The sequence below is a fragment of the Etheostoma spectabile genome, chromosome 2, assembly GCF_008692095.1.
Source record: "Etheostoma spectabile isolate EspeVRDwgs_2016 chromosome 2, UIUC_Espe_1.0, whole genome shotgun sequence".
NCBI lineage: Eukaryota > Metazoa > Chordata > Actinopteri > Perciformes > Percidae > Etheostoma > Etheostoma spectabile.
The window spans coordinates 11,503,903-11,528,891 of record NC_045734.1 but is presented as its reverse complement, the minus strand read 5'-3'; the positions used below and the strand labels follow the sequence as shown (position 1 = coordinate 11,528,891).

The window sequence follows — 24,989 nt, the reverse complement described above, 5'->3', positions numbered from 1 at the left end:
GGCCTTAAAGACTCTTGTCTTCTGTTAACTATTAACCGGCAGTGTGCTTCATGCTGTTACCATTACAGTATACACTGTAGAATAGCTATAATCAATACAACTTTAAATAGGAAATAATTTCAGTGGATTTTATCGGGATTTGATTTTGTGTTTACGAACTCTTTTATTTTGGTAGTTCATCAAAAAAAGATTGCGCTTTTATTCTGAAGGGCGGAAGTGGCTGGACTAGCTTGAATTTAAAAAAAAAAGACTACTCAGAATGGACGCTAGGGATATGGAGGGAGTGTTATGAAGTCAGGCTGCCGGGCTTGTAAAGAGTTGTTCCTGATTGACAGTTTTGTAGTAATGAATGAGTTTCTTCCATACGGAGAGATCTAATCAATTTCCAACCGCAAACGTGTTTGAGGAAGCCAAAAGTAAATATTGTTCAACTTTTCTCGAACGCCCTAACTAACCGTACAGCTAGCTAGGTCCTAGCCTAACTAGCTAACGCTAGATAGCTATAACGCAACACATCCATGCTATAACGCCCTAGCTTACTTAGCTAGCGTGCTAACTTGAGCTAACCAAGTTCGTCAGTTCGTGGGCTAAGTTCGCAGTTTCGATCAGTGTTTGCGCCAATGTACCTTCGACAGAGTCATTTGTAGACATGTTAGGATTGTTGAGAAAATACCAGCACTTCAACCCGACGTATTTCCAACTGTTTACCTACAAGAACGGTAATGTAACTCATTAAGTGGGCTCCCTACAAACAGACAGCGCTGGACACGGTTCTAGCCAAACCTGCTAGGCTAACTAACGCTAACAGAAAACAACAACATAACCGAAGGACAAAAACGAGTGTCGATTTAATTGTAGGATTAATCCAACGTGTTCTTCTCAATGATAACGTTAACATGTCTATCAAGATTGTCCATATGAAAGGCATATGTAACGTTACAGCTAGATCCGATGTAACGTTAGGACCGTGATAATAGTTATGGATGACGGACAGTCACAACCATATAACACTATCCATGTTCCATTCGAGTTAGGCCGCCATTTCTGTCATTTTTTCTGCTCCTTTTTTAAATAAACGACATGTTTGTTTTTATAAATATATTTTGTTCTTCTTGTTACTACAAGATACTTTAATGATATGATGTACGTGTAGGGATCCTAAATGTATGTAAAGGTTATTTATGTAGTTATGCATTTGAAATGGGGGAAACAGCCTTGTTACTATAGAAACCAAGCTGATATGTCATAATAATGTATGATGTTAAAAAAGTAATTGTTCAAAGTCATATTTCATTGTTGTCATGATGAGAAGGATGAATCACACTGTTTTTATGATACATCATGTGCAACTTAATTTAGCACATTATTAATATTTTCTGTGCAAGTCACAGTGTGCAAACCTTTTAGTTGCCTAATGAATCTGAATCTGATTTACTTGAAGAGCATTTCTTCTCAGTAAACAGGAAGGTATTTAGTGCAGTTGTTCAGTTTGCTCTTAAATGAAGCTACTTAAGTGTACAATCTGATTTTAGACTTAACTGCAGCACCTCAGTAAAACGTTACTCTATCACTGCCTTACCATTCCTATTGTTTTGTAAGGGAAAAAAATTACCAATTTTTATAATAATTTAAACCTTATTTTTCTTGTCTTGTTAGATCATGTCAGCAATCAAGATTGCCCTTCAGCAGAGCCAGAAAAAAGGCAGAAGGAAAACTTCTGAAGCAATGTCTGCAGAGGTGTCCCCAGACTCGAAGTGTCCCATCTGTTTGGACATATTTAACAACATTTCTTACCTGGACATCTGCCTACACAAGTTCTGTTTCCGCTGTATTCAGGAGTGGTCGAAGAACAAAGCTGAGTGCCCTCTATGCAAACAGCCGTTTAATTCAATCTATCACAGTATAAAATCTGATCACGAGTTTAAGAAGTATGATCTGCAGCCGGTGGATAATGGCTCTTTCGGGACTTTTGGCGGAGTGCGGTTTAGATACCGCACAACTCTTACTGGAGTCCATCGACAGATGCGGGGAAGGACCTCTCCACCTCCCGACAATGGAGTAATGTTTGAAGCCTCAGCAAACCCCCCACAACAGCCGCAGGACCGCTACATCCGGCGGATGATGAAGAGGTTGGCAGCCAAGAGGAGAGCTGCGAGTGAAGGCAGGGCAGTGAACAGTGTCAGAGAGCAGGAAATGGTCAACTTTAGGAGGGAACTGTACCGGCGGGGGGTGAAGATTCGGAGTGTCCGGGATGGAGGCCGCTCCCGCGACACCTCAGCTGAGTTCTTCCGAAGAAATCCTGCCTGCCTACATAGACTGATCCCCTGGCTAAAAAGAGAACTCATTGTGTTATATGGGGCCCATGGCTCTTTGGTCAACATAGTTCAACACATCATCATGTCACGCATTACACGTTATGATATGGAGGATGGAGCTATTCAGGAAGAGCTCAGGCCGTTCCTCCAGGGGCGCACAGAGCACTTTTTGCATGAGTTCATCAGCTTTGCAAAGTCCCCCTTCAATATGGAGGCCTATGACCAGCATGCTTCCTACGACTGCCCCGCCCCTTCCTCAAATGAAGACAGCAGTTCCAATTCATCTGTAATCGCTATCTCAGAGGATGAGGAAGACTCAGTGGAGTTGGACCCCCCAGGTGACTCCACGTCTAATTTGAGCCATTCTGCATGGGATGATGAGACGCCTGGGCCATCATATTCTACAACAGCGGAGCAGAGCAGGGCCGAGTGTCTGTCAGTCCTCAACTTAGACTCGGATTCAGACAGCAGTTTAGAGGAGGAGACACAGGGGTTTGGGGCCTCTCCACAGCAAATTACTCCTCATAACCAAACAGACGTGGCACGCGGTGGAGTTAACGATGAAGAGTGTCTGTCTAATGACAGCGATGACTGTGTCATTATAAGTTTTGTTAAGCCAACTGCAGAGCGGACTCCTGAACTGGTTCAGCTCTCCTCTGACTCTGATGAGTCTGCCAGTGAAGATATTAAAGCAGTGCCTCTTCTACCTCAACACATCCGCTTCTCCAGTCTTAGTCCCATAGCTTCACAGAGTAGTGATCCAAGTGGTGCTGGACAGTCAGAAAGTGCCGAAACAGACAACTATCATCAATTGTATTCAAAAAATAGATGTAGCTCTTCAACATCTAGCAGACACAAGACATCCAGTAAGTTAGACAGAAAAGACACGGGTAGAAGATTTGACAGTAATGATAGATCTAGGGAGAGGCACTTGTCTAAGGACAGAGACCATAGGAGAAAAAGGAGGTCAAGAAGTGGAGAGCGCAGGCGCTCCAGCAGGAGCCCAGTGATCTCCCCCAGCAGCACGCAGTCCAGAGAAAGAGGTTCTTCTTACTCCAGTAGCAAAGACTACTCAAAATGTGACCGTAATTATAAAAGGAGAGACCGTGATTACAGCTATCAGTCAAACAGGCATTATAGCCAAGAGAGAAATAATAGTGGGATAAATTACACAGAGAAGCGATCCTACTATTACAGTATTCGCAACTACTCAGATCGGCACTCTGGCTCCAGGAGCCACAGCAGAGATTCACGGAGACGGGACAGGGGGCATTCTCGTTCTAGGACTTGTTCCAACAGTCGGTCCCCTTCAACAAAAAGTACATCTCACAACAATAAGCCTGGTGGAAAGAGGAAATACAAAACAAGACATTTGGAAGAAGCATCCAAAAACACACTTTCCCTCTCAAATGCAAACGGTGACTCCCCCGTGTTGTCAACAAAACATAAGAAAAAGAGCAAAGAGAAACATCGTAAAAAATCCAGAGACAGGTCAAGAAAGACTAGCAGGAGCCTCAGCGTGGAGCTCGTCAATGAGGAAAACTCTAATGAGCGGAGCAAGCATCACCATAAGAAGAAGAAGAAACATAAGAAGAAAAGTAAAAGGCACAAGAGTAATGAGCGCACAGGGAAGCACTTACCCACTGTCATTACCATTGATAGTGACAGTGATTCTTTTTGCGAGTGAGTGTCGCCCAGGCCAGCAGCATTAACGAGGACAACCAAGGGAAAGGACCACACATGACTTCGCCCCTCTGGACTCTCTCTAGTTTTATGGAGGTTCAGATGGCTTCACCGTTAGCAGCTAATGCCTGCCAGTAGTATTTTACATCAAAATAATGTTCAGTATGTTGAAAGTCACCAGAACTTGACGGATATAGTGAATACACATATCCCTTTTAAATGCCACCGCAAGTGTTTTCTGAAATTCATTGGACACTGGCCTTCACGATAATGTTAGCTAACCTAAAATAATCTTATTTTACATGCAAAGTGCCACTATGAACTACCCTGGAAATCCAGAGTTCTCGCGAGAGCACAATTGGAATTTGCTCAGTGAGTTACTCTGGCATCAAGTAATGCTGCTTATTAACTATATCTTTGTGTCTGTGCTGCACCAATCACATCAGTGTGTCTGATATAGGCGGGTGAGAGGGGAGCTAAACAGATGACGACAGTTTAATCTACCAGTTAGCTCAGCGTACGGGGCTCTGGATACGTCACCCCATGTATTGTTGTGATTGGTTGTAGTGTGTAGTGTCCAATTGCGTGCAGTGCAATTTTCAAATGCACGCTTGGTGCCGCCCCTTGAGATGAGCGACTTTCATTACTCAATGCCAGACCCTTAATCCTTTAGGATTTGGGTCTGGATTTCCAGGCTATCTATAAAATAGGAATAACCAGAATGGAGTGTCAAATCTTGTTCAAGAAATTCATTTTCTTTAATGGATCCGTTTTGTTTTAAGGTGGTCTCAGGGATAATATTGATTACAGGGATTTTATTTTATTTTTTGTCATCACAATTCAGCTATATTCTTAATGCAAAACCATTTCTACTTGCACATGGAGTAGTAATTATTATCTGCGGATGATGTTTCGATTTCAGACTTGGCTCTTTTTTATTCAATTTTATTTAAAATAAATTGTAATGAGCAACTATGTGTGCTGTTGGTTTTCTGTTTTTTCCATGTGTTGGAAGTATTGTTGGGTTCATATTAGTAATAGCTGGGCCATACTCACCATACATTTGCAATAGAGATGAAGAGATTGAGTGAAAGAATTGCGTTACAACACTATATCCAAGATAAAAAGATTATGAACGGTGTTGGGGAAGAATGCATTTCATGTTTTTCTCAGACCCAGGGCCACAAGAAGTAAAACAAGATGGTGAATTTTGAGTAACTAAAAAGCCTGGTAAAGCATTATCCATACAGTTAAGTGTCTGCGTGTGTTTTGAATGGAAACCAACGTCCTTCTGCAAGGTAAGTAGGAAGGTAAAAGCATTGTTTTAGTAAAATACACCAGAATAGCCTAAAACAACTAGGGCATGTAGCTGACCTAAAATGTTGGTTTCGCCAGGCCTTTATTTTGAAGGCAAACAGGAAGAGCATTGTTTGATGTCCGTGGTGCTGACGGATGTTGTTTACGGTCGGCCGGGCCATAGTTTGTGGCTATAAAGGGTCTTCCTTACAACTTTTTTTTTACAAATCTTCACTTTTACAGGCAACAAAACTATCGTCATGGCTTCCACGGTGCCCATTAAGGTAATAACCTAAAATTTGATGTCACGTTGAAAGTCTTACTAATTAAACACTGTGGGTTAAAACCATAGACTGTAAAGAGTATGTTAGCATCGTACTGTATTAGCAAAGCTGGAACGTTACCTTTATAGTTATAGTCTGCGGTTTTAAACGGGCATGGCGAAAAAAACACGAGCTTTTGCATGCTAACTGCGAGGTTGCGCTCTAACTGTACGTGGTACTGTTAGCAACAGTCCAGTGCATAACAACATACGTACAGTAACCTAACAACTAGCATTAAAAGTGCACCATCTCAGGTGTAGTTGACTTAGCACGTGGCCACTGCAGACAGTGCACCTCACTGTAACGTTACGTAATATCAGCAGGAGGTAACTACATGTACTCAAATACTGTACATGTATACAGTTTAACAGTATGCAAAATAGTTAAATTAACGTTACTTTAACCTACAACAGTAAAATCCTGCTTTTACATTAGGCCTAATGCTTGATTAATTCTACTCTAATGTTATAATATTAACGGATACATGGACCAGTTCTTTAGCATTGAGTACTTCTAACTTTTTCTTGATTTTACTTATGTGACATATTCAATGCAGGACTTTTATTTGTAACAGTATAGTATAGTACTTTTACTTAGTAAGGGATCAGATTACTTCATCACTTACCTTGATTTAAAGTAGCAATACCATGCTACAAGTGATATTATCAAAAAGTATTATAGAACAACAGTATCTCTATGTTAGGCTATTAATAATGCATTGATTAAAGTTTTAGCAGCATTTCAGTGTTGAAGCTAGTTCCAGGTGGAACTAATTTTAACATTTAACTTATTGTTAGTAGTTTAATCCATTACTGTGCATTATATTTTAGAATCTGATCATATGTTGGTCATATTATTTTGCACAGTACTAGTTACCAATACAGCTGTCAGATAAATGTAGTGGAGTAAAATAAAAAGTACTTTATTTACCTCCTAAAATGTAGTAATGCTAGTGTAGAAGTACAGTGCTTAAGGAAATATTCCTAACCTGGATCAATGTAAGTCTGACTGACTGACTATAGGTGGTATTATATGTACAAACCCAGACAGCTTTCTCCCAGAGGAGGAAATAACCACATCTTGTCATTGGGGTCTTGGATATTGTCAGTTGGTAACAAGTTAGTGACTGATTTCAATGTGTCCTCATAGACACTATTTCTATTCTATTTTGTGTATTTATCCATGCCCTAATTCCCCTAACCGGTATGTAAAACAAATTATGAAAAGCTTTATGTGTTTGGGTTTTTTAAATGCGTATAAAAATGGAAGAGTTTTGGTCAGATATTGATTCTTACGTAGTTGTGTGACTTTCTAATTTTTGTTTAGATTGGAATAATTGGTGGTTCAGGCCTTGATGATCCAGATATCTTGGAGGGAAGGACTGAGCGTTATGTTGACACACCATATGGAAAGGTTAGTTGTGTTTTGTGGCCCTAACCTGTTTCTTGTCAAATAATGTAGAGCAGTGTAAACGATAAGCTCTGTTGACATTCTGTCCTGTTTTGCTTGTAAATGATTCCTTACAGTAGTGTTTTTATTCATAATTGGATACTTTTGCTTTTCTTGAACAGCCATCCGATGCTCTGATACTTGGGAAAATTAAAAATGTGGAATGTGTGCTCCTTGCAAGGTAAGAAAGGGTATTTTACTAAACTCTAAAAATGTAAATTATTGTTCTCTATTAGCACCATCTAGTGAATGTTTAATCATACTGCATGTCTTTAGTATTTCACTGCATCTAACAATGAAGTGCCAAGCTAAATTATCTTGTTACTGACATTGACCTAAAGTTCAGGAACAGGATTAAAAAAAAAAAATTGTATCTTGAGTTCTGCTTATTCCGATCTTTTAGGCATGGGAGACAACACACCATTATGCCATCTAATGTGAACTACCAGGCCAACATCTGGGCACTGAGAGAAGAGGGCTGCACACATCTGTTAGTTACCACGGCCTGTGGTTCCCTCCGGGAGGAGATTCAGCCAGGAGACATTGTCATCATAGATCAGTTCATTGACAGGTAAGTGGGATTTAACAACAGCAGGTTATTGAACTGTAACAGCAGTTTATGATTCAGATATTTGTTTCTTTTTTCCACATACTCTCAGGACGTATAATAACACTGAGAATGTCAGAGCATTTAAATTGTATTCTTAATAGATTTAGCCGAGTATGTTTATCTAGATTTTAGTTGCTTTCTGTGTTCAAACTTAACATGGGGAAAAAAAAAAAGGTTTTGTCTAAGTGGGGCGAAAAGCCAGTGATTTTAGTGAGGGGGAAGTTACTGTATAAAAGTGATAACATGAAAGCGCTACAGATACCAGGCACTTTAAGTCTGATCACACTTCTTTTAATTTATAGTTTAAGATCCTCAAATTTTGTTTGTTTCTGTGTGTCTGGTTTTTGTGAGCTGCAGACATCGTTCTTGCTGTTGTTTTTGTTGTGTCTCCCTCCTTCCCGTATTTCCTCTCTTTGTTTTGGAGTTTAGCATTTGATTGCAAGGAAGGATTGTGGAGGAGGTGCCCTGTGCCTTCTTCGGTGTGTTTAGTGTACTTTTCTGTATGTTGTCATCTGGACCAATGTTTTGCACCTTTGTTTGGCTGTTTAAATAAATAAAAAAATAGATCACAAAAAAATCCTTAAATCATATGACTGACATTCTCACACAACAGCCTTATTCTTATTAACGCAGCTAATAAGATATAGCATTTATGTAATGTCATAAACCGTGCACACCCTGAAGTGTGTTGCTTCTTATTTAAACCGATTTTACCTCTTTGAGATTCAATCCAGAAAGCAACAAAGTATGCCACAGCTTGAAGTTTATGTAAATAAAGTGGCTACATTTATTGTTTTATGAAGTAAACGAGAATTAAGAATTAATTGTCTTGATGTGTTCCTCTAAATAATTTGACCTTCTGTCAAAGGTTGTTGTTGGTCGTTATGACTGTACAGGCGATCTCTGGCACAACAACTCAACTCCTCTTCTCACACATCTCACTGACCGGATTCACGTTACTGTGGGACAAAAGTGTCCAGATAGCTGAGTAAGAAAGGGGAAGGACTCAACTTACCACGTTTGACACATTCGTCAAAGCCAATATTTGTTTATTGTCATGTTCAGTGGGAAGAATTGTCTGCCTGACTTTAGGTTGAACTCTCAGGTGTCAAAGTTGACTAACAGCTTAAGCAAGAATTAAATATACCACTGTCACTGTGACACTCCTGCTATAGATCAGTTGACACCGATATATTTGCAAAGATATATATTTGTAAACAGTCAAGGGTGCTTCATGACTGTTTCATTTTGGTGTATCAATCTCTTTGAGTTGTGAGAATTTCAGCCCTCAGTTATCATTCATTTGATGTACTGAGCTACTACCCACCATCATGTTTTTTAATGGAGAGCCCTTCTTCACATGAAGACATACTGTACTTTATTTTCCTCATTTTAGAGTTGGTTTTAATAAGAGTTTATATTGACAGTGCTGTTATGGTTTTGAAAGTGATTGCTGGTGCGAGTTGGCCATAAATAAACTAGGCTAACTGATTCTTGTTTATTTAGATCTATAATACCCATATATATTGATTTTTATCTTCAGTTGCACCAAAACCCTTACAAGGTCTAGTATTTCTAATTTTGATCACTAGAAATCCATGCTTAGTCTTCCTGAAGAGTCAGAAAAACTTGCTGGTAAACCTGAGAATATATCTTGTTTTATTGACTGATGGGGAAAGCATGCTCTCTCAGCAGTGTCTGACCTCCAGGAATATACATGTACGTTATGTGTAGCCTTACCCTGTGGGAGTATGCAAGTTTCTCAGTTTGCTGATTGCACAAATTCCATTTAAATAACTCAATATGTGCAGTGAGAGGTGCAGTTTAAGTAGGATGGCTTATTTGTTTCCAGTAAGTTGGACAGCCTGCCAACAGTCTTGTCAGTGTGTTCCCCTGCACACTTGCATACCACTGCGTCACGCTGCCCGTGGCTTTGTTTGAGCATGTAAGTGAAAAGATCCACCACCAGCATCAAGCACAGACAAAATCTATTTATCAGAAATGAGGAAGTTGCTTGTTGGGACTAGTTCAGACTTGTCCTGCAGCATGTGACAGCATGTTTATAAAGGCTCCGCCAATCTTATTTTTTTAAGGCTACTCCAAACCTAACACCCGGTTTGAAAATCCTCCTATTTTGACCTGTGATTTAGATGTTCTTGTTGTGATTTTCACTTCTGATCTGATCTCACGACAGAACCCAGGAAAAACAAGCTTTTAGCTTATGCTGAAGCTAATAGGGATCCAAATAAAACAAACAAAATCTCTATCATTGGTAATAAAATCTGAATAGTGCTATGATTTCCCAAAGCTTTAGATTTTTCAAGTGACGAGCTGTATGTCAGACCTGCTATGATGGAACTGTGTTTCAGTAAATATCTAATGCTTAGTCCATAGCTCATCTTTTTTTTGCGTTTTTAGGAATTTAAATATTTAATTTCAGGCTTTCATTTTTTGCAACAATGATCCTGTAGTGGCGTTGCTAATGAAATGCCAGGCCCAGATAATTAGATTTCTATAACATAAACGGGCATTGTACTGAGCCCGTAGTTTTTCCCACACACTACTGTTTTCAGATTTTCAGCAGGGTGGAGCTGCAGCTGCCTCAATGACTTTAGTCTTCCAATGCCAGAGTTATGAGTAAGAGATAGGGTTGGGCATCAACTTAAAAGATATTGTCAGTGCCACGTTCACCCTTTCGAAAGTTTGGATGTCTGAGATAATTGTTGTATGACTAAGCAATCCCTGGGAAAATAGAAGAGAAGCAAAGTTATACCATGAATCAGCACTCCTGAGAAATAAATCGTTTGTTTTTTTAAACTTTTTTTTAAATTACCCCATTACATAATGATCTACATATGATATGACCAAATGCACAAAAATGATTCAGTCCTTGCAAAACAAACCTGAGGGCATACAGGGAGACGCAACATTCTCCATGTTCTGAGGCCACTGGGCTAAGTCAGTCTCTTATAAGCTCCCGACCCGGCTCCATAAAGAGCTGAGGTCAGGCAGGCTGGAGCTGTGCCTGGTGGAACCCCACTGACTCAGCAGTGCTGGAAATTGGACAGCCGTTTATTGGCATGGTGCTGGAGACCAGGCTGCTGCTGTTCTCTGTTAATGCTTGTATAGTCCTTGTGACAGTTCACTTTTACTTGCTGCTTCGTTTATGTGTTCATTGTCACAGTGTTTCTTAAAATACGTGTTTTGATACTAACTTTCAGTACTTCCTGTTCTTTTTGCCAGGACCACCAAGAGAGCTCAGACGCTGTACGATGGGCAGTCAACCAGTCCTCCAGGAGTGAGTCACATCCCCATGGCTGAGCCTTTCTGCAACAGAACCAGAGAGGTGAGTCCTCCAATACCTGTACATACCCATGTTGATGCCTGTGCTCAATGAGCTTTAGTTTTCCAAAATGAAACTTTTTTTTTTTTTTTACTTAAAATATACCCCAATTAATGGAAAGGTGGAAAAAAGAAAAGCGGTACATGAGAGCTGCACGGTTCAGAGTCAAATTGCGGATGGCTGAGCCACATCTGATCCACAATAAAGTGCTGTGTATTAACAAAGAATGAATTGCTTAATTAAAGCTTTAGTGCGTAACTTTTTGATATTAATGAACCATTGCCAAATGAGTTGCTACAAAGCTAATGAAGACTATCAGCTCCACACAGCTCTCTCTATGTTTCTCAGAATGGCTAGGTTCAAAAGATTGTGTTGTCTGGTGACTTTCACGCGCAGAAGCTAGAGTGAACATAATTACCTGTTCTGAAGAGTCCATGTTTTTTTGTTTTTTAATCCTCTGTGTTTCCTTGGCTACTAGCAACTGTGTGGCGCAGGGCCTGTGCACGGTCACGGAAGGCTTATTTCATGGGGACGCACCGGCGGTGTTGTCATTACTTAGAATTCCTTATTGGGGCTGCAGAAACTACGCACTATAGCTTTAAGGATGTTAAATTAATATTGTTTAAATACATGAAACATTTTGAGGAAAAAGTATGTGTCATTTGGGGCTTAATTGTGTGGGGGAAAAGTATGCAATCAATTGTAAAATGCTCCAATCTGATATTCAAGATGTAGCTACAGTTTTTGATTAGAGTTTAAAGTATTTTTCTTAAAAACATATTTATGAAAAAAAATGTATTCTATGCAAGTTATTATTATATAGATTGTATTACTTGTATCACTGCCATAATGTGGCTAAAAATTAAGAAATTACTTGTAGAAAGTTAAATGCATTTGCAGAACAACAGTGAGTTTCCTGCTGTTCTGCAGTTTCTTTATAGGAAGACGCTATGGGCTTATCACTGTCACGCATTTTTTTTGTATCAGTGCATGCATTGTTTTAATCTGGGGCAACACCGGCAGCACCGCTGCTTGTTAGCTTAGCGTAGTGAATGGAATCCTTTGTTTCTCGTTAGCATGTTGTGAGTAAAAGTTTAAAAAAAAGTAAAAGTAGCTAACATTGGGTGGAAGCACAGCGGAAGCACTGCTACATTGGTGCAGAGATCACACAGCACCTTAAACCTCTCAACTTCCGTCAACATACCCGGCGTGAATAGCTGGCTATTTTTCCTACAGTAGACAGTGAGTGGTGATGAATATGGTGGATTTTGTGAGAGGAGCTGCATGCTTTGGGAATACATGAAGAAGAAGAGGTTGCGATCACTCAACAGCCCAAGGACGTGAGGCATCCTGCAGTCCTCGACTTTTTTTTCGGTGTGATAAAGTCCACTGGGAAAAAAGGCAAATGGACCCAATAAACAGCTGTCCAAGGAGTAAGTGATTAGTGTAAACATGGCGCGTGGTTATTTTACGGTATAGATCAACCCTTAGACCTGTACTCACGCAGAGTTGCTGCGTGATATCTTGGCGCCATGTAGCAATGCTTCAGCTGTAATTAGGTGGTTGTTGTTTTTTGTTTGCTCACTTTTACTCACAACATGCTAACCGGCAACATAGGATTCCATTCACTATGCTAAGCTAACTAGCGGCGGCGCTGCCAGTGTTGCACCGGACTAAAATGATTACTATATAAAGTGCTATATCAACAAAATGTATTAAACTATTAGTCACAAAAATGGTAGGTCCACAACAAACATTGTGTGTTGATCTCCATAGTGCTAGAGCGGATCTTAACAGACTGAAACTGCATATCAGGAGATAGCATACAGCACAGCAGGAAGGGTTTTATTTCCTCAACGCTATAGTTGAGAGAACAAGATGAGCAGCTACTAAACCACGTCAACAGTTCCCACCTGTCCTCCCGTCGCATCAGTTTTAGGGAGATGGTTACTAACTCTCTGTCCTGGTGCAGGTTCTGGTGGAGGTGGCGCGGAGCCTGGGGGTCAAGTGCCATGTGCGAGGCACCATGCTGAGTATCGAGGGCCCCCGCTTTTCCTCGCGGGCCGAGAGCCTGATGTTCCGCCAGTGGGGCGCTGACGTCATCAATATGACCACTGTGCCAGAGGTGGTCCTCGCCAAGGAGGCCGGCCTGTGCTATGCCAGCATCGCCATGGCAACCGACTATGACTGTTGGAAGGAGCATGAGGAGGCGGTAAGTGGCAGGCTGAAGATCCTGACAGTGTTATAAACTTTGATGTCTCTTCTGTCCTTGTTTGTGCCTTGTGTGAGTCAGTATCGGCAAAGTGGGATTTGCACGGTTGGTGCAATTTGGGTGACATCACTTCCTTCCGTGTTTTGTTTTCTGTGCAGCCGGTAGTACCACCTTTTTTATTATGTTGCTTTTTGTTGTTTAAGATTTGTTTAGTTACTTACTATACCCAGTTTTTGTTAGCATTCAGATTACCATCACTGGAACCTTTGGATAAAAGCTATGAGCTAGGCTAATAACTACATATACTGTAGCATTTTATTATCTAACTTGTCATCAGGTTATATACTTTCATACTTTCTACTTATATTAAGCTGGCAAGTTACACTCGACCCAAATCTATCTGGCTTGCTGGACCACTTGTGCCAAAGTGTGCTATAAAAAAATTATTGCACAATTGTATCTAATCCTTCCACGTTAGCTCTGAGCTAGAAGTGCAATTGTGACACATTGTCAAGGTAGTAATCATTGCTCTCACAGAGAAAAATGTTGATGATGGCAGCCAGATGGGCACGTCTATAAAAAGACATACCAGACAGTCTCTTTACTATAAGCAAAATAATAGTGGGCCATCTCGGGTTTCTGTAACAGTGCTCATTATTTCAGTATTCATTTACAGCCTGGTAAGTTTATTGTTGAATATAAATGGTTTTAAAACATTTCTTTATTTACCATGATGCAATACAGTAATCCCTAGCTTGTTTTCCTCCTCACTTCCTGCAACTGGAGGATTTTCTGAGTTGTGCCTGTAACAACAGGGACATTGTTCACTGTAAACTGCAGTCATCAGTGTCTTCTTGTTGCAGGAAACAAGTGTTAGGTGCAAGATGTCCCCCATTAGAGCATGCTGGGTGTTAATCACTTGAAATTGATTGATTATATAAACAGGCACATATTGTTTGTGTACACATTCACTGTCTCACAAACTTCGGAATTGCTTTCATAAAAAAGTAAATGTGTAGTTTTCCAGGGATAGCATAAATTAACCTTTTGGTTGAAGCTCTGTCACTTTTAAGGCAGCTCTGACGGAAGTTAACTTTATGCTTTCCTCTTGGAGCTGATTTGAAGCAGAGTGTTAAATTGGAGTTGGGAACAAAAGAAAAAGTTTTTGCTTTTATAATGATAAAGGTTTCAATTACTTTTTCTTTTTATTAAACCATTTAGACGTTTTTCTGCGTGTTTAAAGTTAGCACTTCACTACATTATTAAGGAGAAAAACGTTTCTAGACCATATGTCTTAAACATGTTTTTAAGAAGCACTTTTATTCTGTGGCTTTTAAGTTATTTGTGTTTATCCAGTTTTCTTTCCTTTTTTTATTTTAAAAGTGTGTGTGTGTGTGTGTGTGTGTGTGTGTGTGTGTGTGTGTGTGTGTGTGTGTGTGTGTGTGTGTGTGTGTGTGTGTGTGTGTGTGTGTGTGTGTGTGTGTGTGTGTGTGTGTGTGTGTGTGTGTGTGTGTGTGTGTGTGTGTGTGTGTGTGTGTACTTTTTTTTATGTTTATATGATTTCAAGAGTTTCAATTTGTGTCTCAACTTGTTTCTGCTTTAATCGTGTTGTATTTCCACTATATCTGTGTGTTTGTATATATGTTTAATGCTTGTATACATTTGTTTTTGTCTTTCTGAAGCAAACTTGTTTGCTTTTAAAAGTGTTATTTATATTAAACAAACGTATACATATGATGGGTTCTCAACGGTTTTCGCCATCTGTGTTTCGTAAGCAGAGCAGAGTATTTGTGGCTTCTCTTGGCTTCCGAGTGACCTTCTCTCTGTCAGACATTCTCTGGATAATGCAGTTGATATACTGTGTGTGGGCGAGTTTCAGCTTATTTGTCACTGATCCAGCCAAACTCACAACTCCACTTCCGAGTTCCTGCAGCTGACCTCTTCCCCCTCCTGTCGCAGAAGACTCGCCACATCCTTCCCCCCCCTCCGCCCCCCAGTCAGCTCGCCTGCCAGCCTCCGGTGGAAGCCCTGCCAGAGGAGGTTGAGTCACACTGAGTCATCAGCTTCACTGTCTTCATCCTGGCAAACACCACAAAAACATGAACCCAGTCATTGAATGGGACATGAAAACACAGCACTCAAGGGAGGGGTTAATTGAGGTTAAAGGAGAAAACACACACAAAAAAATGCACAGGACGGAAATAATGTAACTTACTGTACAGTACATGTGGCGGGGCGGTGTTGATATTATCACATAATTTCCTGCAGATATACTTCAATGTTTTATCTTGACCGTTTGTCTGAGGCCTTAGTTTCTGTACGTGAATGCTTATGATTTTTATTTTCCCTTTTCTTGTAGTGATGTTCATCAGGTGAATAATGTTATGATTGCCAGTGTCATAGACATGGCAGGGGAAATGGCTCAAAGTCTTACATGTATTATGACCACCACATAATGAGTCATTGGAGTACAAGGCACAGCTGCATTCTACTGATTTTGACATCTGCACTGCTGGCTGACTTGCAGGTTCTGTTGTGACTTGAATAAACTGGAGATGAAACAAAATTTCTCTTTGACCAGCTCACCTTGCTGTCCAGTATAGAAGTGGAACCTTCACATCTGTTAGTGCAACACAAAGTGACAAGACACTTAAAGGAAGTGCAATTTGCATTTCTGTAAGCGATTCTTATCACACGCCGGCTGTTTTCTTTCCTTGTCCTAGGTCTGTGTTGATAACGTACTGAAGACGATGAAGGAGAACGCCAACAAAGCCAGCAGTATCCTGCTGACTGCAATACCTCAAATTAGTCAGATGGACTGGGCTCAGACAATGAAGACCTTGAAAGTAAGTTGTCAATTTTATGATGATTCATTTCCATTCACTAAGTGTTTGAAGAGGTTGTGAAAGAGGGTCTGTTTACCTTTACAGCTGGCTATCTTGAACTGAAATCTCATTTATACTGCCTCCCGCCTCACTGAGCCACAACTTCAAACTGTTTTTCAAAAGAATAATCAAACCATCTGGAGCATTACCACTCTCGAGACACTACCCGTTCATGAAAGTGATTATTACCATGAGGCCCAAGTGCCAAAAAAAGCAACGATTGCACCGTCTGTCATTGTGCTGTGTTGCAGCTTTTTATTATACAAAATCCAACTCAGCAGATTTAACTTTTAATGGAAATATTTATTTGAAAAAATGTAAGCATGAAATTACACCATGACCGTAATACATATTACAGTCTTAACCCAATATGTGGTAATAAAAATATGAAATGCATAATTAACAGTGCACATGTTTTTTTGTATCATATTAATTGCACTTAACATGGGTACATCCATTTCCAACAATACTTTTTAATATGCTTGAAGTGAGTAGGTACGTTTCTATTCAAAATGTGTCTTTGTTTATTGGAAAGGTTCACACTTTGGAATAAAATACTTGATCTGACTTGTGGTAATGATAACCGGTACATCCGTTTTAATAAAACTTCCAGATTCACTATGTCCTCTGTTCATCCCTTCAACCTACTAATGTAATTCATGTTTGGACTCAAGTTAGACTAAAAACAAACACTAGACAATTTTCCCACACTCTTAATGTAGTTATTGTTGCTGTGTTGACACATACGTCGGGGAGGGAAAAACGATTTTGTTCTTTCTGTTACAGTCAATGGCCCAATCTTCAGTAATGTTACCAAAACACTAAGCATGCACAAAAGGATACCAGACACCGACTACAGACTCAACTCTGCCTGTGGATTTGTCATCAGTGAATCCCAAGAAAGTGCCTCACATAAATAATGCATGTGCTCGGTCTTCAGCTGGAGTATGAAGGTTTTTCATAGTAGATTTTCAAGTAGATTTTTTTCTCAACTGTCCCACACCTGAGAAAAAAATCAGTTTTTTCTGTCTGTCCCACCACATGTTTAGTTAAAAATCATTTCAAAAGAGCAACAAAGATGTTGGGTCTTCTAAGGATTATACTTGATATTATTTTTTTTGTGCATTTATATTTTGTGTGATCTGTCAACATTTAAAATGTATATACAGTATCTGCCTGTAAATTTCTTTTTTTTTTAATTGCTGTTAATGCAGTAAAAATGCTTTGCAAGTTTAGCACATAAATAATTTACTTCCTTAGTTACAACTAATTTAAACTTTTTATTTTTTTTTAAAAGTAAAATCTGATGTCTTGAACGTATCCCACATACTCAAATAAAATCTTTTAAATGCCTGGATACACTGGTTATTAATACTGTAAATGTTTGTGGCTTTTTTATTTGTATTTTTTATTTTTTTTGGTGCAAAATTTTGGTCATGACCTCCAACCCCATTCAATTAATATAGAATCTACAGTACTGTACAGTTATCATTAAAACCGCTAACTGGCCGTATTTGGAGTACTTTTGAGAATCTGACTGCATTCATTGACACCGACAGAGATGACAGACATTTTGCACAATTTAAACTTTGATAATGTAAGATTCATCATCTAGTAAAATTGGCAATTTTGTGGAAGTGCTTGGCCTTCTGTTACCGCTCATGTTTGCCATTCCTCTTTCTTATCTGCATGTGCTGCACCTGAACTTCCTCACTGCAGTGTCTAAAAAACTAATACTTGGTACCTTTTCATTTACTCTATATTGCCTTGTCTAATCAACATGAATACATTATGCTGCATATATTGGCTCAATAAAATATATGGAGATTGGAAATCATGCTTTAAAGTTGTTGGTGAAACATTTAAATCTTAAAACTACTTATAAAATGACATCTTAGTTCAATTTTAAAGATGTATTTTTGAAAATGCTATTGTCTATTACAGAGAATTAGAAAAATACATGTAAAGGGTAAAGTCACTTTATTGTCCTCTGAATTCACAGTTTCTGGTCTTGAAGCAATTGTGTCAATGATTTCATTGAGTATGCTAATTAAAACATGTAAAAACGGTCTCCTGTTGTGATGAACGTAATTTATTGTTGAGATAAAAATGGGTTACCATGGCAGGCAGTGTACTGGACCCATCCGCTGACCTGTCAGAGACCAGGCCGGGTGATTTATGCCTGGAGTGGTTTCGGAGACTTTCTGTGTGTTGTCAAACCTCACTTGGTTGCTTAAAGCCAGAAACTAAACCAGGCTAATGTTTAACTCGTCAAAAGTTGAAGCATAGCATATTTTACGAATCATTAATTTTTTAAACATAAATAATACATACAAGTTTACTTTAGTGGTGCTTTAAGTCGACCAACTTCTGTCAAATATTCTCGGGATTACAATTCCACACACAAAAAAATGAAATATTGCCCCAAAACCTTTCCTTGAAAAATAAATAAATACATGATTGCATCAGCATTGAGATTACTGGCGTGTTTACCTTTGAAGTCACCTGAAACCAGACTTAATTAAACAAGCATTTAGCCTGCAGTGTCAGGAAAACCATTCGCTCTGTAGATCTCTCTGTCAATATTCATAAAAACCTGTTTAGCAAAAGCAAAACCAAGGAGAAGTCATAACGTGTAAAATGTTCCCCCTGTGGTGATATAGCCTATTGCTCGTTCGGTCTTACTAGTTATTCAGCATTGTTAAACTCCAAACTGAATTTAAATCCAAGATAAATAATAATCACTCGATTGATTTTTAATTGTTCTTTTATTCTCTGGTACCGCAGCTTAATCCATCATTTAGACAAAATGTAAAGCATAACCATATTATTACTGGTTCTAATCTGTTAATCTTAAAACACTTCAAATAGGCCTAGCCTAAATCCAGATTTTATTAAAGTGCATAATATGCGAGTTCTGGAATAGCGTTTGTACAAAAAGCAAGTGGGACTCGAAGTCTCTGCAGAATAAAGATAATGCTCACAGAATACATTAGACACTCATGTTAAGTGCAAAACATTTTAAATGGCTTTGGTTAAATATTTGACATGGAAAGATATTCACTATGGCTTGTAACCAACAATAATATTTTAAAAAAATACAATTTAGGCTATTAACAAACATTATTTTAAAACTGTACACTATTTAAAGTGGGGTTCCTTGTAAGCCAATCAATAGCCTATATTTCAATTGTAACACAAATCGTGTTAATGTCGCTTTATAATATCCCCAAATAGCCTGGCTTTAGATCTATTGTTTTATTATAACAACGACCCTGAGCCTAACCCCCATTTCGTTCAAACAACAAAAAAGAAATGCTTTTCAGCCAAAAAATTGACAAATAAATACAAAAAAACACAACGTTTTTCAGCAAAACATTCTAACGCACAATTTTGGTTGCAGGCCTCTCCGGGCCCGGTTTGCCGGAGCCCCCATTTACAACAAGGGCTATCACTGATTATTTTTCCAGAGACTGCAGAAAATCGACCACATCTTCATGGCCGTTCTCTCGAGCCAAATCGATAGCCCGATTGTTTGTATTGTCTTTGGTCTGCGGGTCAGCCAGGAATTGCACCAACAACCGCACAGTGTCCAGAAAGCCCGCCCTGGCCGCGTCGTGCAGCGGGGTGGCCCCGGTGCTTGTGTCCCCCACGTTGGGATCCGCTCCGTGCTTCAGTAACAGCTGAGCCACGGGCGTGCTCCCCATCATCATCACCTTCACAAGAATATAACCCACAGTTAGAATATATGTTATTTGGTTTGACTACTACTGCAAAAAAAAAAAAAGTTTTTAAATGAATTATTTAAGCCTAAGGCAAGGCAAGGCAAGGCAGCTTTATTTGTAGAGCACATTTCAGCAACAGGGCGATTCAAAGTGCTTTACACAAAATCAGTTAAACAGATAAAACACAAGTAAAAAACAGTTAAAAATCATAAGCATTAAAAACCGGTAAAACACATGAATAGACAGTTAAAAAATAGACACATAAAACACAAGAATAAAAGTTACAGTGCAGCATAATAAATTTAAAGAAATGAGCAGACATTTAAAGAAGGGCAGCATCAAAAAGAAAGGTCTTCAGCCTTGATTTAAAAGAACTGAGAGTAGCAGCGGATCTACAGGTTTCTGGGAGTTTATTCCAGATATGAGGAGCATAGAAACTGAAAGCTGCTTCACCCTGTTTAGTTCTGACTCTGGGGACAGAAAGTAGACCTGTCCCAGATGACCTGAGAGGTCTGGGTGGTTCATAGTGTAGTAGCAGATCAGAAATGTATTTTGGACCTAAGCTATCCTTACTAGAAGAGCATCATGGACAAGAATAGAGTTTGACCTGCAATTTAAAAAAAAAAAAAAACACACACAAACCGTTGACCAAATAATAACTCAATTTTCACTCAGGTATTTCATCAATCGGATTTGGAAATATATTTGGGAAACCACATTACAAGGACCTCGCCATTATGAGCTCGTCAACTGACGCTGGAGGTAATAGACTTGCGAAGAGACACAGCAGGGTGACATATGTCCCACATGCGATGTCATTATTGATCTCCACTCAGATGTTTAAGTCAAAATAGGAGAATAATGAGCCACTGCAAGCGCCTTTAACGCACCAAAACAATGCGATAAACTGATAAAACCCCGCCTGTGGGCGAATGATTTGAGCAGCAGCCTTTTAGAGGCTCCTCGAAGTACGTTTCTTTTTCTTTCATCTTAAAGAAAAATTCTATGTGAAGCTCACTTGAGGTCAGGAGAGTTGTGCTTTTCTTATCTGTGACTAGGCGTTATTGTGACACAAAGGCACTTCGACTGCATGTAAAGAGGCATCGGCCGTTTTAATTAGGCTATAAATAGCCTAATAAAAACTAGATTATCATTAGATAGATTAGAAGGCGTATATAATTCTGTTTGCCTGTTGCTGAAATAGCCTATTATAGAGATGAAGAACAGGGCCCTATATTTTATGGCCTATAGGTCATTTTGGGGCGCTATTTATAGGTCAAAGAACTGGAAGCGTTAAGAATATGTTCTACTTTTAACGCAACCATAATACTCTATAGCTTAATAGGCTTGTCCTATACACTAATGTTTCGTTTTTAGCCTGATTGATAGCCTATGGGGAAATGAATCACCCAAAGCAACAATGCCCTGTCTGTTGGAACTCGTATAGCCGTTTTAAGGCTCCATACAAACGTAGACTATAGTTTCGTTTTATTTAGCTATAGATGGTAATTTGTATTAGGCCTGGGTTATATATTACCTCGATAGGAACGCGTTTTCGCTTAATAAAACAGGCCTCTATAGCCGAAGTTTAATCACAGTCCACAACAACTCACGCGACTGCCCGTCCTGTTTAGGTAGGTTTGCTTTTTCAGTATAGCCTAAAAAAAGAAAATATCTTAAATAGCCTGGGTGAAAATGTCCCCCCACTTGGCAATACTGGTTGTCATTTGAGGAGATTAATGATGTCAATGCTGTTACGGAAACACATTTAAGTGGAGTAATGCGCTTCTCTCTGCGGACGAAGCTCACCGCCGGTGACACTGACCTGTAGAGCGGTTCGACCGAAACAGTTCTCGCCGTTAACTTCAGCTCCGGCCCGCAGGAGATACTCCACATCTGCCGTGTTTCCCCTCGCCGCGGCTGTTGTCAGATCATCCTCCAGAGTCATTGTCGCGTCCAGCAATCTGCGGCGAAAACGCCGTGAATCTGTCACTTTGTCGTTTTGACAGGTAGTCTGAGGAGCAGGAACGGCTCAAAAACCCCAAAGAGCGCGTGTCGAATAATTAGGGCTCGGTGCGGTGGATGTGTTCAACCGTCCCCGGGCTCGGCAACTTGTCCAGTTCTGTGGGTCGGATGAGTACGCCGTGCATCGCCTTGTCCAGCAACCCGTCGGTGTGTGTCTGGGCTTGTTTTGAATGGGTGACATCATTCTTTTGCTGCAGTGGTGCGATTGTGCGCATGCGCTCCTACAACTAGTTTGACAGCAGACGCAGCAGAGTTAAATTCTGCTCCTCCTCGATCCTCCTGGGTGAGATGACGGAAACTAACTCCTTCCGAGTTGAATTAAATCAAAATGTGCTTTGGCGGTTCGATTTGTAAACGCAGCTGCATGCAGGCTACTGGATGTTGCAACTAATTTTGAGTCTTAAAAGTTCAATCTTGACCCCAGAAACAGAAGTTGACTAAACAATCCCACCTAAGGTCTGTTCAACAGCAGCTCTGGAGCTTTCGATCAAATGAGATGTCATGAAACTGTAATTTAAATGTTGAAATTTTCTTTTCTTTTTTTCTCACATAACTTGAATGCAAAAGTCAGTAGGCTAGTGGAAATGTCAGTAGGGCTACAGTTCCATGGCAACAGAGCTTAGGCTACTCCCATCAGCTGACACACACCTCAAGGTTGGCAGCTGTTCTGGGGCCTTTCATCACCTTGAGGTGTGGGTTAGGGGTTAGTCATGAAGGGGCATAGCTAACTGTAAGGTACGGTGGCCCCGAAGGACAAAACACAAGAGCAAAAGGAAAAACAACATTTCACAAAAACACAACAATTCAGAAAACACAAGATCAATTTAAGAAAACACAACGACGTTTCACAAAAACAACATTTGGCAAAAGTAGAAAACAAAACAACATCTGGTGAGTGGCACTACCGGATGTACAGATTTGAGTCCCTCATGCTCAGATTTAAACGGTTTACGACATAATGTGTCATACTGAAATTTGCAAAATCCATGAAATAATAAACTTTTCTCATTACAAACAATAACAGAAGATTGAAATCATTTGAAAAACGATTGTTAACGCCATTCAAGTGACAGCCTTTGTTGTGTTTGGTAGCTAACTTGTAGCCAGCAGTGAACGAACTTCGTTAAGTAGGTTCATTTTTAAGGTATTGATTTTAAGGTAAGACTATAGATAGATAGATAGATAGATAGATAGATAGATAGATAGATAGATAGATAGATAGATAGATAGATAGATAGATAGATACTTTATTCCCAAGGGAATGAATAGTAACTGGAAACTGGACATTGATTCCTCGTTGCTGATTGGATACATTGGATCTGTCAGTCTGCAACCAACAGAAGTCCTTCTCCTTTTGGAGTTTTGGCAGACTGGGTGCCTTGCAGCACATTGCTGACTCTCACAGGTGGGGATGATATGATGAAATAAAAAAAATATAAATATTCCTGAGGGAAACTGATGGAGGCCTACACCACTAGCAATAAGTGGGAACAGGCTCCAACATGGCTGTTGCTGTTGTGGAATGTGTTTTGTAAGATGTTGTTTATTTTTGTGAAATGTTGTTTGTGCTTTGAGAAATACTTTTGTGTTTTGTCCCACAGGGCCGTAGAAAGGGGATCAGTAGGACAATGAATCATTTACTTAGATTGCAAAATGACAAGTTAATATGACAACAGGGATGTGATAGTTGAGAACAGAAAAAGGCCTTTTTCCAAATATAGCCTTTTTCCAATTAAGACCTGGGATATTCCGCTGTTATTCAGGTTATAGAGGCGTTCTTTAGACATGTATACAGCACATTTGGAATTTGCGTCTCAATCAGGGTTTTTACTGCCTCTTGCCTGTTTACGTCTTGCGCTGGTACAGCGAGTCCACCACCGCTGGGGACCTTTGAAAAAATTCTTATTTTGCACGGCTACATGTAAATGTAAAATATTTGTGGAAAATTCCCTTTCATTGGCTATGTAAACATCTTAGTCAGAACATCGTCTTTTTCGGAATAAGGGCAAAAACTGGATTATTATGTGCATGTAAACGTAGTGAAAGATCTGCTGGGGCCCTATTACTGGCCATTCAGTATGTAAACAGCACAGCATAAACAAACCAAAACCAAAAAAGAAATTATGATGGGGCATGTGTTTTTAACGGCTCTTGTCTATTTTCAATTGCAATTTGCTTAGCCTAGCCTATATAACGAGTTTTATGTCTGGATCCAAGCCAACCAGCTACCAAACCTTCATTTCACAACCTCATAGCTCGTGTTCAGCCTACTTTGGATGGTTTATACATTATGGCTAATAATCAAAATCTTTTGGGGAAAATCAATGGGATTTTTACTTCTGGAACCACACTGTTATTTTTTCGGTTGTTTTGTTTTTTTAAAGATACTTTTTTGGGCATTTTTGCCTTTAATAGTCAGGGAAATGGGGAGAGAGAGGGGGAAGACACGCATCAAATGGCCGTAGGTTGGACTTGAACCCTGAGCCGCTGCGTGGAGGACTGAGGATCTGGACACCGGTTCTACCAGGTGAGCTACCCAGGCGCCCCTGGCTTGGTACTGTTTTTTTTCTTTTTTCTTTACATAATATAGATTAAATTAAAATATTGCTTGTTTTTTTAAATCAAGCTTTATTGAAGAACGTGGACATACAGTAGGAAACAACACGTACATCTTACCAGTCTACATTGTAAACGAGCCAGGGGGTTACTAAAGGGAAAAAAACATAACCAAGAAAAAACTTCATACAAATATTTTGTAAAGCTTACAAACGTCATATGATCTAACAGCTTTTTTGTTTGTGCAAGTAGAAATAGAAAAAAACATATATTTTTTAATGTTTTTTAATTGGCAGCCAGCTCGAAAAAGCTTGGCTTCTTTTTCAAATACTTAGACTTATGTAAATAAAATTTGATTAAAATAATTATAAAAATGTATCGTGTATTACTCTGAATAAAGCTTTCTATCATATTGAGTGACTCCAAAGAATACATTTTCCCAAAGTAACGTGAATTGAGGGTAAATATGAACAGCAATAAAATGTGATCATCTGCTCCATAGTTTTAAGACGAAAATAAATGTAGTCCTACCAGTGTCTCATTAAGCTCTCCACAAAACGTACAGCT

General features: G+C 39.5%; 3 protein-coding genes and 1 long non-coding RNA gene across 5 annotated transcripts; 2 read left to right on the top strand and 2 right to left on the bottom strand.

The window, feature by feature from the left end:
- Positions 1-231: 231 nt before the first annotated feature.
- On the top strand, positions 232-4,315 carry toporsa (topoisomerase I binding, arginine/serine-rich a). Of its 2 annotated transcripts, XM_032529338.1 has the most exons (3): positions 232-416; positions 1,657-4,004; positions 4,095-4,315. In XM_032529338.1, exon 2 carries the CDS (start codon positions 1,660-1,662, stop codon positions 4,000-4,002), a length of 2,343 nt encoding a protein of 780 aa, XP_032385229.1. In that variant the 5' UTR covers positions 232-416; positions 1,657-1,659; the 3' UTR covers positions 4,003-4,004; positions 4,095-4,315. The 2 variants fall into 2 exon arrangements, with proteins under 2 accessions (XP_032385229.1, XP_032385216.1); XM_032529325.1 differs by lacking the exons at positions 232-416; positions 4,095-4,315 and adding an exon at positions 442-719 and having other exon boundaries at positions 1,657-4,086.
- A 1,026-nt stretch (positions 4,316-5,341) lies between these two features.
- On the top strand, positions 5,342-17,476 carry mtap (methylthioadenosine phosphorylase). Its single transcript, XM_032529352.1, has 8 exons — positions 5,342-5,578; positions 6,944-7,030; positions 7,189-7,247; positions 7,470-7,637; positions 10,920-11,022; positions 12,992-13,231; positions 15,955-16,077; positions 16,903-17,476. The coding sequence occupies exons 1-8, from the start codon at positions 5,555-5,557 to the stop codon at positions 16,939-16,941; spliced, it is 843 nt and encodes a 280-aa protein (XP_032385243.1). The 5' UTR covers positions 5,342-5,554; the 3' UTR covers positions 16,942-17,476.
- LOC116697854 (uncharacterized) lies at positions 16,104-24,222 on the bottom strand. Its single transcript, XR_004334062.1, has 4 exons — positions 24,138-24,222; positions 18,451-18,457; positions 18,117-18,126; positions 16,104-16,114 (listed from the first exon to the last, which is right to left on the bottom strand). It is a non-coding gene; the product is annotated as an uncharacterized LOC116697854 (long non-coding RNA).
- Positions 18,866-22,005, bottom strand: cdkn2a/b (cyclin-dependent kinase inhibitor 2A/B (p15, inhibits CDK4)). Its single transcript, XM_032529366.1, has 2 exons — positions 21,667-22,005; positions 18,866-19,832 (listed from the first exon to the last, which is right to left on the bottom strand). Exons 1-2 carry the CDS (start codon positions 21,787-21,789, stop codon positions 19,575-19,577), a joined length of 381 nt encoding a protein of 126 aa, XP_032385257.1. The 5' UTR covers positions 21,790-22,005; the 3' UTR covers positions 18,866-19,574.
- Positions 24,223-24,989: the final 767 nt, after the last annotated feature.